This window comes from Cucurbita pepo, chromosome 17, assembly GCF_057944985.1.
Source record: "Cucurbita pepo subsp. pepo isolate OVF chromosome 17, ASM5794498v1, whole genome shotgun sequence".
NCBI lineage: Eukaryota > Viridiplantae > Streptophyta > Magnoliopsida > Cucurbitales > Cucurbitaceae > Cucurbita > Cucurbita pepo.
This window is the reverse complement of record NC_141814.1, coordinates 13,017,399-13,031,991: the sequence shown is the minus strand read 5'-3', so window position 1 is coordinate 13,031,991 and position 14,593 is coordinate 13,017,399. Positions and strand designations below refer to the sequence as shown.

Here is a 14,593-nt window from a genome sequence, read left to right as displayed (position 1 = left end):
GTAGTTGTTTTATTATCGAAAATAAATGTTCCTAAACTAGAAATACAATATATATATATAGACATTAAGATTGAATATGGTAGAGTGAGAAAAATCCAACCCTCACCCTTAACCAACCAATCAAAAGCCTCAATTGAATCCCTTTTGATGAGAAGCTTTATTTTTTTCCCCTTTCCACTAATTCCTTATCTATCAAAACCCCAATTCTCAATTCTTCATGCCCACACTCTCCCTCTATCTCTCCCCCATGGCAGCTTCCCAGTCTCTCCCATCTTTCCGCCACTCTCTCCGCCGCCGCCTCCACCACCCTAATGTCTCTTCCACCCCTCTCCCCTCCACCTCTCTTTACCTCAAACCAACCCCCACCGCCGCCACCACTGGCACTGCTACTGCTACTGCTACTGCCATTGCCACCTCCTCTCTCTCCGCTGCCGCCGCTGGTTCCTTCCCTCTCTCCACAGACACCACCTCAGCCATCTCCTTCGACGAGCTCGACCGCCTCCTCGCGGCCAAAAACTTCCGTCAAGCCGATGAGGAAACTCGCCGGCTTCTGATCGCCCTCGCCGGCGAAGCTGCACAGAAACGAGGCTACGTCTACTTCTCGGAAGTGCAATTCATCGCCGCCGACGATTTGAAAGCCATAGACGACCTCTGGCAGAAATACAGCGACGGGAAATTCGGGTACAGCGTACAGAAACGGATATTCGAGAAAATGAACGGAGATTTCACGCAGCTGTTCAAGAAACTTGGATGGATGAAGAAATTGGATACCGAAATAGAGCAGTACAATTACAGAGCATTTCCGACGGAGTTCATTTGGGAGCTGACGGAGGAGACGCCGGAGGGACATCTTCCATTGACGAATGCCTTGAGAGGGACGCAGTTAATGAGCAAAATTCTGAGCCATCCGGCATTTGGGGACGCCATTGAAGGAGAAATTGAAGAAAAAAGGGAAGAAAAAGTTGCAGAGGACGCCATTGGAGGGTTGAAGAAGGGGTTGAAATCGATGAGTGACAGGCTTTTCAAAAGGGATTATAGCTTTTGAAATTGGAGATTTTGGAGCGAACCCATTGGAATTGGCACCGAATTCGCAACTGGGTTGCTTCGATTTGGAATGAATTCGGTTGATTTTGTTCTTCATTCTGGTTTTCTCTCTCCTCCCTCCCTCTCTCTCTCTCTTGGATACAGCGCAGTAGTGGTAAGTATATTTTAAATAATAAAAATGAAATTTGTTGGTAATTATATCATTTTATACTCTAAATTTATTTAAAAAAATGCAAAATTTTAATTTTAATTTTATTTTAATTTGGATAATAGTATGATATGCCCCACTATGAGCATAAGGCCTCGCACAAGAGTATATTCTTTGATTATAAATTCATGATCATTCCCTAAATTAACCGATGTGGGACACTTTGATCCAACACCTCCCCTCGAACAATGTATGTCTCCCCTTAATCAAGACTCGATTCCTTTGGAGCCTTCTCTAGTCACTTTTTTACTATGCCTTTGAGGCTCACAATACTTTGTTCGACATCTGAGGAGTTGTCACTCTATTGGCATGGTTAAGTTTAGGGCATGATTCTGATACCATGTTAAACGAACACGACTCTCCACTTTAAACATAAGCTCTCATTTGATCGAAAATAATAGTTAAAAAACAACTTAGACTCTAATTAACTATATTAACACGATTTTTTATGCAGTAATTGATTAATATTTATTATTTTATTATGTTAAGATTTATGATTAAGTAAAATATAAAAGTTTTCTCGGGATAACAAGATATAACTAAATATATTTGTACGAAAGTGAAAAAAAAATCAAATTGTTATATAACTTTTAAAATATTTTTAATTGCATTTTTTAAGTATATGTGTACTAGGAATTAAATGAATCTCGTCTAGTGATTACGATTGTACTAGAAAACATCGAGAATGATTACTAGGTTAAGTAGGGGAGAGTGTCGTGACTTTACTGAGAGTAGGTTGTAACTCCACACATAATATAGATAATGGGCGACCCTCGAGTAGCGCCCATTCGATCACGTTTATGCCAAGATTGATGAGTGTCATGATGCATTGTCCTCTTTTGTCTTGTAGTGTCACGAAACTTGTGTCCCACGATACAGATTCACGAGTTCGTGGTCTCTAACAAGTATGTATCAACTCCTCTTCGTTTCCGTGCTAACAATTTCACTCTATTTGTTACTTTTTTTCTCTCATTTTTCGTCTTTTTTCTCCCGACTTTTTATGCTACGGTCGTCAAAAATACCGTTAGTCGTTTGTAACTGTTTCTTTTTCACGACTTTTATGCAACGACCGTCAAAACACACCACTAGTCGCTTGCCATTGTTTTTTTCGACGACTTTTTATACCATGATCGTCAAATACACCATTGCCCACGACTACTAATATTTTCAAGGAATAATTTCAAATTTTCAATATAATTTATATTAAAAAAATTAAAATCATTCCAATAAATCTAATGTATTAACACACAGTATTTAATACGTGAAAAATACTCAATATATTTACTTAAACCAGTAGAGCGTTATACATAAACGAGGGTAGAGAGAGATTTTTGAAAGAGACGTTATATAAGCATGCAAGAGAGTAATAACAATGGCTCACAGTATATAACCTAAGGTAGGGGGATATGATTACCATTTGTCACAATCGCACTGTTGATGGTAGCGGACTTGCGATTGTGCGACACTCACTTAACAACGACAAGTGAGCTAAGCCAATTCGTTCTTGTGTCGCCTATGGGCAAGCGACATATGCTCGAGCCTCTGACCTCGATTTAAGAGAAGGTTTTAGAAAACGAGGACAGAGAGAGATTTTTGAAAGAGACGCAATATAAGCAAGTAAGAAAGTAACAACGCTGACAGTATATAACCTCGGGTAGGGATATATATATAATTTTAAAGTTGATAAAAGCAATATATATTTAATTTAAAGGAATTTAATACATTTTTTTTCCGTAGAAAAAGATAAAAAAATAAAAAATAAAAAATAAAAAGGAAAAAGAAAAAAAGAAAAAGAAAAGGAAAAGGAAAAAAAAGAAGAACATTTCGATCCCTTAATTTCCGGGGACGTTTGGGACTTTGTCATTTCCATATTAATTTTTTTTTTTCCGAATTTCATTTCATTTTCCTTCTTTTTATTTTTTTTATCTCGCCATTATTGTTTTGCAAGAGGGGAAATTTTTGATTGATTATAGTTGGACACTCCCCGTGGTGGGGGGAAGATTTTAGATTTCTATCTCTTCCGCCCCATTGCGCCATTTCTGGTAATTATTCTACTCCTAATTCAATCCTGGTGTTCTTATTGTTCTGTAATTTCTATGATTTTTGTTAATTTTCTGAACTGACGAATTCTAGGTTTCGAAATTCGTTGAAAATTTTGGAAGATTTTTCTTCAGGGTGCTATAGATCACGGCTGCAGCAACTTGATCGCAATTCCGAATTGAAGAGTTCGATTTCTTATTGGTGCATAAACTTATTTGAGCTTCTCTTCAGTTCGGTAAGATCTCACTCTCTGGTTCAATAATTCATCACAGTTCATTGCCGGTTTTTGAAATGGAGATGAATTTGACTTGGAAGATTAAGGGTGTTTATGAACTCATGATAATAGCTCATACATTAGCTGTTTCATACTGACAGCATTGTATGACTTTTGAACTTAATTCTTCTTTGGATGTCTTGAATTACAGTATCATGAGTTGCTTTTATATATTGTGTTTGAGTTTGTGACATTCTCTGTGTGGACTTTCAGAGAGGAGGTTTGAGTTTCTGAGAGAACATGGGGGTTATGTCTAGGCGGGTTGTTCCTGCCTGTGGTAGCCTCTGTTTCTTCTGTCCTTCTATGCGGGCGAGGTCGAGACAGCCTGTGAAACGATACAAGAAGTTTCTTGCCGATATACTTCCTCGTAATCAGGTGAGTCTTTCCCTGTAAAGTTTATGTCTATCTCGCTAGTCTTAGAACAATTTGGATTGAGGTAAGAGTTGTGGAGTTGTGAATTGAGGAATAAACGTGGCTTAACTTTGATTATAACAATTAATCAGTTAAATGACACTGACTTTGGCAATAACAAGAGTTTTCTTGAATTATGCATTGGTACGAAAAGATGAAGTTACCGCGTTGTATAGTTTCTTTATTCTTATTTACTGCAGATTACATTTAAACTTTTATGTTTTTTATTTTATATTTACATATGCTAGAATGCTAAACCAGACGAAAGAAAAATTTCTAAGCTCTGTGACTATGCTTCAAAGAACCCGTTGCGTATTCCCAAGGTAATTATTCTTTTTTTCGTTTCATTTATTTTTTCCTATTGTCATACTTGACATCTTCTGTCATTAAGCAAAGGCCATTGTAACTTCTTGATGAATTTTGCAATTACAATTTTCTGAATCTTTGGATTAGTTTTCCGATTATGAAATATTCGTATACAAACGACACAAATATGCAGCAGGCTACCTACATACAAGAAACCTTTTTTGTATACTTTCCATGATGATTTTCACCGAAGTATGATGCATACTGCTAGAGTCACAAGAACTTTTTAGACATGTTACTCTTATAATTGATTTTTAAAATATCAATCTGGGCATAACTCAACTGGTTAAGACAATATATCCTCGAAGAAAACATTAGAGTTTCAAATCCCCACTCCTAGATGTTGTTGAACTATTAAAAAAACATTGACCTTTTAAATAATAAGTCAACACTTCACTGTGGAAAATAAATTAGCAACAGCGATTTGAAAGATGGATCATGGAGATATATATAAAGTTCGTGAAGTAAGGTAAAACTATTTTTGTTTGCCTTGTTTCTTTACCTGACTGGGTGCATTCCTCTTTCCTTTCTAAGCTCTGGGAGGTTAAAACCTCAAAGAAAGTTCAAATATTGTCTAGGTTTGTTGTTCTGGGGAGAATCAACACCACAAAGGCACGAATTTTGTCTAGAAGTCTCTCTTTAGTGCTTAGGCCTCAGTGGTGCATCTTTTATAAGATTAATATTTTGATCATATGGTTTGGAAGACAACATGTGAGTCATGTTGCACTATGTTGGTAGAAGTTACTCTTGTTCCCACCTTTTTACAATTAGAGGTTTCAATAACAAGTGGGTGTTTTGACTATCTTGTAGTATATTTGATTGGAAAGCCTGAAGGATTTTTGTTTGTATAATGGCGTCTTTAAAGGAGATTTAGAATTTGGTTCGCTTCATGCTTCCCTTTGTCCCTTTGAGCTTGCATATTGAATTTTTTAAGTGGAGTCTTTTGTTTCTAACTCTTAACAGCTAGTGCCCCTTCTTGTAATTTCCTGTTGAAGGCTCTATTGTCTACCTTTTGGGCTGTGTTTTTAATTATTTTGAATGGATTTTCTAGAAGAAACTTTGTTTTCTATACTATACGCACTAAACTTGTATATTAAAAGCTCCAGCTAAGTTATGTCCCAATGCAGTTTTCATTTTTCCTATTCTTTTGAGGAACCTGTTTGAGATTCAATAAGATTTCTTATTTGGAGGAAGTGCATTATCTTCTCTTCCTCTCATTCTCTGCTTTTGTCTTTGTAGATTACCGAACTCCTGGAGCAACGATGTTACAAAGATTTGCGGAATGAGAATTTTGGATCTGTGAAAATCATAATTTGTGTTTACAGAAAACTACTATTGATGTGCAAAGATCAGATGTGAGTTTGATTTACTAAATCGTGTTGCAATTTAACTAGAATCTTTCGGTTTAGGACTTCTGAGTACCACTTTATTACTGAATTACTATTAGAAATGTGAGCATTGAATAAAATTATACACGTCATCAAGGCTTGGAAAACATGTTGTTCTTTGATGTTTCAAGAAACCAGGCTCTCTGCATGTCATTTACCTAAACACTTCAACTCTTGCAGGCCACTATATGCTAGTAGCTTAATTGGGATTTCTCGGATTCTTTTAGAACAAACACGGCATGTTGATATGCAGATTCTTGGTTGCAATATTCTTGTTGAGTTCATAAGTCGCCAGGTATTTGAAGAATAAAGATTAAGAAGTTTCATTGCTAATGTAATGTTGTTATTTTGATGCATATGAAATTGTTATTACGTGATTTACCTGCTAATGGTTTTTTTTTTTTTTTTTTTTTTTTTTTTTTTTTTTTTTTTTTTTTTTTTGCATCCTGTGTAAGAAAAAAAGCTTTGCAAACGTGGTATTCACTTGTAACTTAATGAGATTAATTTTCTGCATCAAAAAGTCGCTTCTAAATTTTTTTAAATAAGACGGCCTCTTTTAATCTTCTACCCTATTTTTGAATATTAGTCTCTTTTCATTTCCTTAATGAAAAATTTGTCTTTCGTTTAAAAAAAATTAGTGATTATATGACACTAACTATCAAAATAAAGTAGACAGATAGTACATATATGTTCAACTTAGAGGGCATCATTCCAAAACTTTGCGAAGTGGCTATAGAAGGTGAGAGTGACGACAAGGCACCTCATTTGCAATCAGCTGGACTCCAAACTCTAGCTTCTATGGTATTACTATCGCCTTCTCTCTCTCTCTCTCTCTCTCTCAATATCTGATGCTAATATTATAGATGCTCGTAAATCTATTTGTGCACAACTTTCTTTTCATCATTGATTTACCATCTTCATCCATGGTTACTAAATTTGATGTGGTTATAATGGGTTACCGCCAATGCCTTTCTTATATTTGAATCTCAAAATCCCTTCTATCTGATAGTTTATCAAATTTGTGTCGATGCGTTATTCACCTTTCTAGAGTTGTACTCTTCTTGTATTCTGTTTCTCTTATGAAATGTGATGATTGAGATTGATGGTATATCAAATTTGTCTTGCATGTTCACCATACTAGAATTATTCCTTTCTTGGATTATGCTTATCTTAGGAGACCTGATGATTGATGGTCATTTTTACTGGTTATTTTTGCCTCTTTCTTTTTCCCTATTAATTCATTAGTTCATTTATTTTCTTGGTCAACATAATTTTCTGATGCATTTTTTAAAATTATTTTTCTAGATATTGTTCATGGGCGAGCAATCTCATATCTCAATGGACTTTGACAATGTGAGCAGTCTCTTAATCTTGTTGCCTTTTTTTTTATTATTATTTATTATATATATATATTTTTTAAAATTTTCCTAGAAATACTAAGGGCGTCAAAGTATTTGACCTTTTTTTGAAAAATTTCTAAGGTGGTTCTTTTTTGTGGTCAGACTTGGGATCGGATGCTAATAAGACATTTTCTAACTTGTCTAAAAATAGATCATATCAGTGGTTTTGGAGAACTATGTAGTAGATGTGCAATATTCCATTGAAGGACAACAGACAGTAAAAGACGACAGCTCTTCTATGTTAGATATTGATGGAAAGGTTTCTTTGTCTAACCATTTGAGCAAAATGGAAACTGAAACGTAAGTTCTTCGTAATTTTGATATTTCAATTGGTTCATTTATTATTTGTTTGGAATGATCTATGGTCCCATTTCTTACATCATCCACCATTTTCACAGGGATGATCAGAAGAACCCTTCTTATTGGTCTAGAGTTTGCTTGTGTAATATGGCTAAATTGGCAAAGGAAGCTACAACCGTCAGGCGCGTGTTTGAACCTCTGTTTCATCATTTTGATACTGAAAATCAATGGTCCTTAGAAAAGGGACTTGCCTGCTCGGTGTTGACATTTATGCAATCTCTTATGGATGAATCAGGTTATATTCGAAATTCTATTGCCCATATATGTTTCTTTTAGCAATTATTTTACTGTTGACTTTCGTCCATTGTTAAAAATTTTCCCCCTTTTGGTGGAACTTTGTCCTCATGCTACCAGGAGACAACTCGCATCTTTTGTTTTCGATTCTTGTCAAGCACTTGGATCATAAAAGCATTATAAAAAAGCCTCAGATTCAACTAGATATTATCAATGTAACTACACAACTTGCTCAAAATGCAAAGCCGCAAGCCTCCGTTACTATTATTGGGGCTATCACTGATTTGATAAAACATCTACGAAAGTGCATTCTATGTTTATTTGAAGCATCCAGCACTGGACACGACACAGATAAACGGAATACCCAACTTCAGATGGCATTGGAAAACTGCATTTCTCAGCTCTCAAAGAAGGTTATTTTTTTTTCTTTTCTTTTTCGCGTTTATTCTGATAATTGGATGTGATTGAGTTTGGCAGGAAATGGTGAAATAAACCCCAAAACTTGTCCGTTTATGGCATATTACTTGTAGAGCGTACTGAAATATTCAGCTATCTGTTAGGTTTTTCATACAAAGCTCTTCAGCCATGTATGAATATTTAGTTTTTCATATATTGTCATACTGATGTACATTGAAACATTTGTTAGATATCTTAGATCATTTATTCGTAGGATCCTTACAAGATTAGATAAAAATAATAATTGAAATTTGTAAGACGTGTACACATGTCAAATCGTCACCATTGTTTTCCCTTGCATAATAGTGGTATTTTTCACAAATTCCTTATGCATTCCATTTTGGCTGCAGCTAATATTTGTAGTTTTATTGCTGCATGGTCTTTGCATAACCCCTTTTGTCTCAGAACTTATGGCAGGCCATGTGGTCTCCTAGTACAGTGTTTTATATCTAATTCTACAAAAATCTATTGAAATTTGTTTTATGGCTATAGAACTCAAAATAATTTGTCTTAAATTATCCCTTGAATGTTGGTTCTCTATAATGCTTTCATTTTCTTAATCTAAATGGTGTTTGATTACTGATTTATCTTTTTGTTGGTCTTTTCTCCTGTTTCTCTTCAGTCATCCCTTGTTTTACTTTTCAATTATTTGATTTGCTGTGACTGGGCACTTGAGTATGTATTTGTTAATCTTTTCCTCTCTTTGCTTTGTTTTATTTGCTCTTGGGGCCCTACCTGGCCCTTCAACAAGCCTATCTCTAATACTCATGTCAGCTCGTTGTCCCTATCTTTGCTCATGCCTCGTTTTCTCATCAATGTGACGTGGGAAATTGTTAAATACACCACCTTCCTTTCAATAAATATAAATAAACAAATGCATATTCTTCTATCATCATGGTTATTGAAGTTTCTAAACATTATTTAAGTGGTTAAAAATGTGAAAGTCAAGTAAAAATCCCAATCAAATGTATTAAGAAAATCTGCCAATAGAAATTTTGGACGTCAGTAAAATACTGTAGGAAATAGCTTGTCCGCATTGCTTCATGCTGGAGGGACTGTGGTTTTTCTTACTAAATTGTTTTTCACTAAAACCATTTGAAACTAACAGGTTGGAGATGCGGGACCCATACTAGATATGCTAGCTGTTGTGATGGAGAATGTTACAAATAATACTATTTCAGCTCGAGCAACAATCTCTGCAGTTTATCAGACTGCCATGATTGTGGCTTCTATTCCAAATGTTTCATATCACAATAAGGCAAGTAACCATACTGCCGTTTTTTTTTTTTTTTATAAATTGTTTTTCAGATACATGTATTGCTGCTGGATATCATGATCTTGTGAAACCTTAAATCCCAAGTCTATCTTGATCTTTTTTTCAGGCTTTTCCCGATGCTCTATTTCATCAGTTGCTTTTAGCAATGGCTCACCCTGACCATGAGACTCGAGTTCGGGCACATGACATTTTCTCTATAGTGCTTATGCCGTCCATTAAGTGTCCTAGGATGGAACCGAAAATGGTTTCCTCAGAAACTGTTTCTTGGTTACCATTTGGCAGTGCAACACAAAAAATGAATGGTGGAAGTTCGTCCTTTAAGGATGAAGACAAACATGCATCAGAATCCATGAATGGGGAGAGAAGGGAAGAATGTAAAGCAACAGAGTCCATTTCCGAGGAATCTGCAACACATCCATCTAGTTGTGAATCCTCCAGATTCAATCATAGTTCCAGCGAGGGAAAAAATGTATGAAGTTCTAAATACTTATCCTATGATATTACCCATCAAGTGCTCAAAATATATTAATTGGTTTGGGGAAGCGTTAAATAATTATCCTATGATATTACCCATCAAGTGCTCAAAATATATTAATTGGTTTGGGGAAGCGTTAAATAATGTGGGGAAACTAAAGCCATATGTTTGAAATTTTCAGAAGTTGGCTTCCCTCCGTTTAAGCAGTCACCAATCGAGTCTCCTGCTCTCGTCATTATGGATCCAAGCTACATATGCGGATAATACACCTGCAAATTTTGAGGCTATGGCCCACAGTTATAGCATTGTTTTGCTATTTACCAGATCTAAGGTGAATTCTTTAGATAAATTTATTTGATAATTTAGTTTGTCTGGTGTCTTGGGAGTTTACTCAAGTGCTGATTTGTGAAAAGAATTGCTAAGTGGTGGTGACCTTAACAGACTTCAAGTCACATGGCTTTGGTACGATGTTTTCAGCTGGCGTTTTCCCTTCGTAGGATTGCTGCGGATCAAAAAGGTAAACTGAGATTGTTTTGTAATTATTAGGAAACTATTCATTATGTGGGAATGGTAGCCTTTAATCTTATTGTGCCTACCTATGTGCTACTGAATTTTGGTATTTAGTTTTGTTTTTTTAAACAGGATATGAATTTGAAAAAGAATACAAAAGTACCCGAAGAAAACAAACTCTCAATTGGAGTGAAAGAAAACCACCAAAGTAAAATTAAACACAAAACAAACTCTCAATTCGTATAAATATATTTATGGAACTAGTGAGCAAACAAATTAGAAAGAGAACATCCACAAGAGGGTTTGAATATAGCGATATTGAATCTTTCCAGTCGAATCGGTTTCAGTTTCTATTTAGTTGGCATTCTTGTTGTGACGACCCAAGCCCACCGCTAGTATATATTGTCCTCTTTGGGCTTTGCCTTCCGGACTTTTCCTCAAGGTTTTTAAAACGCGTTTGCTAGGGAGAGATTTTCACACCCATATAAACAATGTTTCGTTAAAAGAATTCTTTCTACATGTAAATCATCCCGTATTACATTTTCAACCATTTTCACATTTATTTGTTAAATTGATTATACGGACTTTCCTGATAGTCCTCCTTTTTTTTTTCTTTTTTTTTTTTTAATTATAATTTCTCAGTGTTATTTGTTAATTTAATAGACTAGCAGTTTCTTCTTATCAGAGAAGTGCTAACAGATATCTCTGTGATCCTATTTGAAGGTGGTTTACTACCCTCTCGCAGAAGGTCAATCTTCACTTTGGCATCCTTTATGCTTCTATTTTCAGCCAGGGCGGGCGATCTCCCAGAGTTGATTCCTATCATTAAAGCATCATTAGATAATAGAATGGTCAAATCTTTGAACCTGTCAATAGGATTAGTACATTCTATTGTACTTGATAGTCATGCCGATATGTGCTAAAATTATCATGTTGGACTTTTGAATCTGACAGGTTGATCCTCACCTCCAGTTGGTTAATGATACCAGGCTGCAGGCTGTCCGCGTGAGGTCTGAAAAGGATAGCGTACCATTCGGGTCAGAAGAAGATGAAGTTGCTGCATCGAGGTTTCTAGCAGTACTTGAACTAGATGAACAGCAGTTGAAGAAAAATGTGCTCTCACACTTCACAATTAAATATGCCAGACTCTCAGAGGTCTTGATTCTCATACACTTCATGATTAATTCTTTAAATGCCTTACTTTTTCCACGAGAAACAAAAAAATTATCAAATGATATCGAAGTTTAACAAAAATTTTGTATTATAGGCATATGAAGAACATTATAATTAATGATAATTTAGGGGAGAGGAAAAATCATCAAGACTCTCAAGGAATATAAACCCTGCTTAGAAGCCCAATATGGTTAATGATAACTTTGGGGAGATGAAACTCCTTTTATACTCTTAAGAACATAAACCACAGGGAGGACAATTATGAGGGAAGTCTAAATTGTTTGAATAGAAATTATGAACTAGGAGGGAAGATGCACATCTTTCCAACGATACCAAGAGAGCTCAAATGAAACACATTTGATTGGTATAAACTAAAAAGTTGAGACACGTTACAAGAATCTTTAGCAATGAAACTCTCCTAGGAATCAACGAAACGCACGCTCCAAAAGTCTCCCTGATGGCCTTTTTCGATTTTATTTTAGCTATATCCTGAAATGGGTGGCCACAGAACATCTGGGGGGCCAAATCCTAGGTGTTGTGAGGAAAACTCCAGCAGTCTAATTATCTGCTAATGTTGATAAAATCAGTACTTTTCCAAAGATTGTGTTAATGATCTTTATTTTCTTTTAGGCTGAGTTATCAAGTATTCGAGTGCAGCTCTTACATGGGTTTTTGCCTGATGAGACATACCCATTAGGAGCTCCATTATTTATGGAGACACCACATCCATGTTCCCCACTCGCTAAGCTGGCATTTCCTGACCACGACGAGGTGAGACCTGTTTAGGTTGTACGTTAGTTGGTATCATCCTTTAAACGAGGAACAGTAAAACCACGATGTGTTTCTTTCAGGTTATGCCTGTTGCTTTTACAGACGACGAAGCCTTCCTTGAGCCAAGCGAAAGCCAGTCTGATCGTAAAACGTCACTTTCCATCAGTAACCTCGACATTTTAAATGTCAATCAGCTTTTGGAATCAGTAAGACAAAATTTGCACTTATCATTAAATATTTCACAGCATTCGGACCATAGTGAACGCTTTATTATTTTCCAATTATGAATTTATGCTGACTCTTTAGTTCTGTTGTGTTCTACTTGCTGCCAACATGTAGGATATTTTATTGTTACTATATTGGAAACATATGTTGGTTATAAAACCTGTATTTCCTTAAACATAGCAATAGCGGTACTGGAGCTCTGGCAACAAACACAGTTTTGCTTTCCTTAAACACTAGCATTATGAAGGTCTGGTTACCCTACAAAGTCCTCGAGGTGGGGAACTAATAGGGTTGTAGAGTTAAAATTTTCGTTCCGTGTGGGTGGTAAAACTTCGAGATGCTAAAACCTACTCTATGGTATCAAGCGATGTATCGATCAACCGAAACGTAGAATAGCAAGTGGCTATATCTTCTATTTACATGCATGATATATTGGCTCCGTCAGTGATGTCTGTGCTATTTGCAGGTGCTCGAAACAGCCAGACAAGTTGCAAGCAACCAAGTTTCTTCTGCGCCCATTCCTTACGATCAAATGAAAAGTCAATGTGAAGCGCTCGTAACGTGCAAACAGGAGAAAATGTCGGTGCTTCATAGTTTCAAGCAAACAAAGGAAGAGAAGGCGATAGTACTCTCCAGTGAAATTGAAACTTCATATCCTCCTTTACCTGTCAATGTGAGTAATTTCTCTCTCCCTCTACGCTTTGATCGAAGAATATCAAAATTATTCACGAGCCTAGTATAACGTGGCTGGTAGTTTTATACTGTTCGGTGTAGGAGAGAAACTAAATGTTATGGTTTCACCATACATCCAATGGTGTAGAAAGTGATTGTCGCATTGAATAATTTTCCGAATTTGTTACGGTAAAACAACTAACATTCTCTTGGCCGTACCGTTTCAGACAATGGAAATTGTTCCGGATGATCTTAAGTATTACGCCAAGGAGGATCAGCCTCTTCCTTGTTCACATGAATATGGTCGCTGTTCTTTAAGATTACCACCTTCAAGTCCATATGACAAGTTCTTGAAGGCTGCTGGATGCTAGAACTTAGCTACGATTGAACGAGTTAAAAAGGCTGTAGTTCGTATTCCCGAGTTTCCTACTTCGATACTCCACTTTCGATTTTTTCATTCTTGATTTAGTTTGCTATACAGAGGATGCTTTCGAAATGCGGCATCAGAGTGACTTTGGCAAGAATAGATGGTTTTTGTAATGCAGTCGTCCAGATACTCATGGGAAGGTTTGTCCATTTCTATAGTGATGCATTTCTGGTATCTCTCCTTGCTTTTGTACAATACTTTCTAAACTGGAAAATCATCATTCAGAGGAAATTATGTTCTTGAGATTTATTTTCATGTTTCTTTGTTCTTAGGGATGTATTTTTCGTGTTTTATTGTTCAAATACTTGTGTGATTCAGAGTTTCTTTGCTGTCCGTTCGGGTCAACCGCTAAACAAGTAAATGACAATAGACAATTTTCATGGGTTCAAAGGATCGATCGACGTTTGAAGAACACTTAACCGGAGGCTGACAAAATCAAAGATCTACATGACCAAATTTTCCTGTGGTGCTCGGCTCGATTAGACGAATGCGAGTGAGGGATAAGCTTCTCAAGCTGAAGAAACTTATTCGATGATAACTTTTGTAAGTGATTTAATTTTTGCAATGGAATGAATGGTAACAGGAAATTTAATATTATATACGGATGTGAATTTTCATGTATCCTTATCAACCATGGCACCAATTTCTTTTTTTTTTTTTTAATTTAAAAAATTAACATTAATTTCTGGATTTGTCTAAAAATTTAGTTAATAAATTTCAGTATGTAATAATTTAATTTCAAATAATAAAATTTAAAAATATCCTGTCCATAAATTTGAGTATGTAATAATTAAATCTCAAATATTAAAATTTCCTTAAAAATCAACAATCAATATTTATTATGGAATAATTTATCATTATTATCCGACGGAATAATGAAAAT

At 35.8% G+C, this 14,593-nt stretch overlaps 2 protein-coding genes across 9 annotated transcripts; both read left to right on the top strand.

Moving 5' to 3' along the window:
• The first annotated feature begins 112 nt into the window (after nucleotides 1-112).
• GUN4 (protein GENOMES UNCOUPLED 4) lies at nucleotides 113-1,239 on the top strand. Its single transcript, XM_023658999.2, has one exon. The coding sequence runs from the start codon at nucleotides 218-220 to the stop codon at nucleotides 1,043-1,045; it is 828 nt and encodes a 275-aa protein (XP_023514767.2). The 5' UTR covers nucleotides 113-217; the 3' UTR covers nucleotides 1,046-1,239.
• Nucleotides 1,240-3,080: 1,841 nt separating this feature from the next.
• On the top strand, nucleotides 3,081-14,331 carry LOC111778563 (ARM repeat superfamily protein). Of its 8 annotated transcripts, XR_002812572.2 has the most exons (23): nucleotides 3,081-3,294; nucleotides 3,386-3,527; nucleotides 3,780-3,941; nucleotides 4,226-4,300; nucleotides 5,583-5,698; nucleotides 5,912-6,026; nucleotides 6,404-6,532; nucleotides 7,037-7,084; nucleotides 7,283-7,431; nucleotides 7,530-7,726; nucleotides 7,846-8,138; nucleotides 9,290-9,439; nucleotides 9,564-9,926; nucleotides 10,114-10,263; nucleotides 10,374-10,449; nucleotides 11,166-11,293; nucleotides 11,397-11,597; nucleotides 12,246-12,386; nucleotides 12,467-12,592; nucleotides 13,078-13,284; nucleotides 13,511-13,690; nucleotides 13,765-13,850; nucleotides 14,029-14,331. XR_002812572.2 is itself a non-coding variant. In XM_087119136.1 (22 exons), the coding sequence occupies exons 3-21, from the start codon at nucleotides 3,807-3,809 to the stop codon at nucleotides 13,652-13,654; spliced, it is 2,943 nt and encodes a 980-aa protein (XP_086975262.1). In that variant the 5' UTR covers nucleotides 3,081-3,294; nucleotides 3,386-3,527; nucleotides 3,780-3,806; the 3' UTR covers nucleotides 13,655-13,690; nucleotides 13,765-13,957. The 8 variants fall into 8 exon arrangements, 2 of the variants coding, with proteins under 2 accessions (XP_086975262.1, XP_023514234.2); XM_087119136.1 differs by lacking the exon at nucleotides 14,029-14,331 and having other exon boundaries at nucleotides 13,765-13,957; XR_002812574.2 differs by having other exon boundaries at nucleotides 3,082-3,294; nucleotides 3,427-3,527; nucleotides 13,511-13,850.
• Nucleotides 14,332-14,593: the final 262 nt, after the last annotated feature.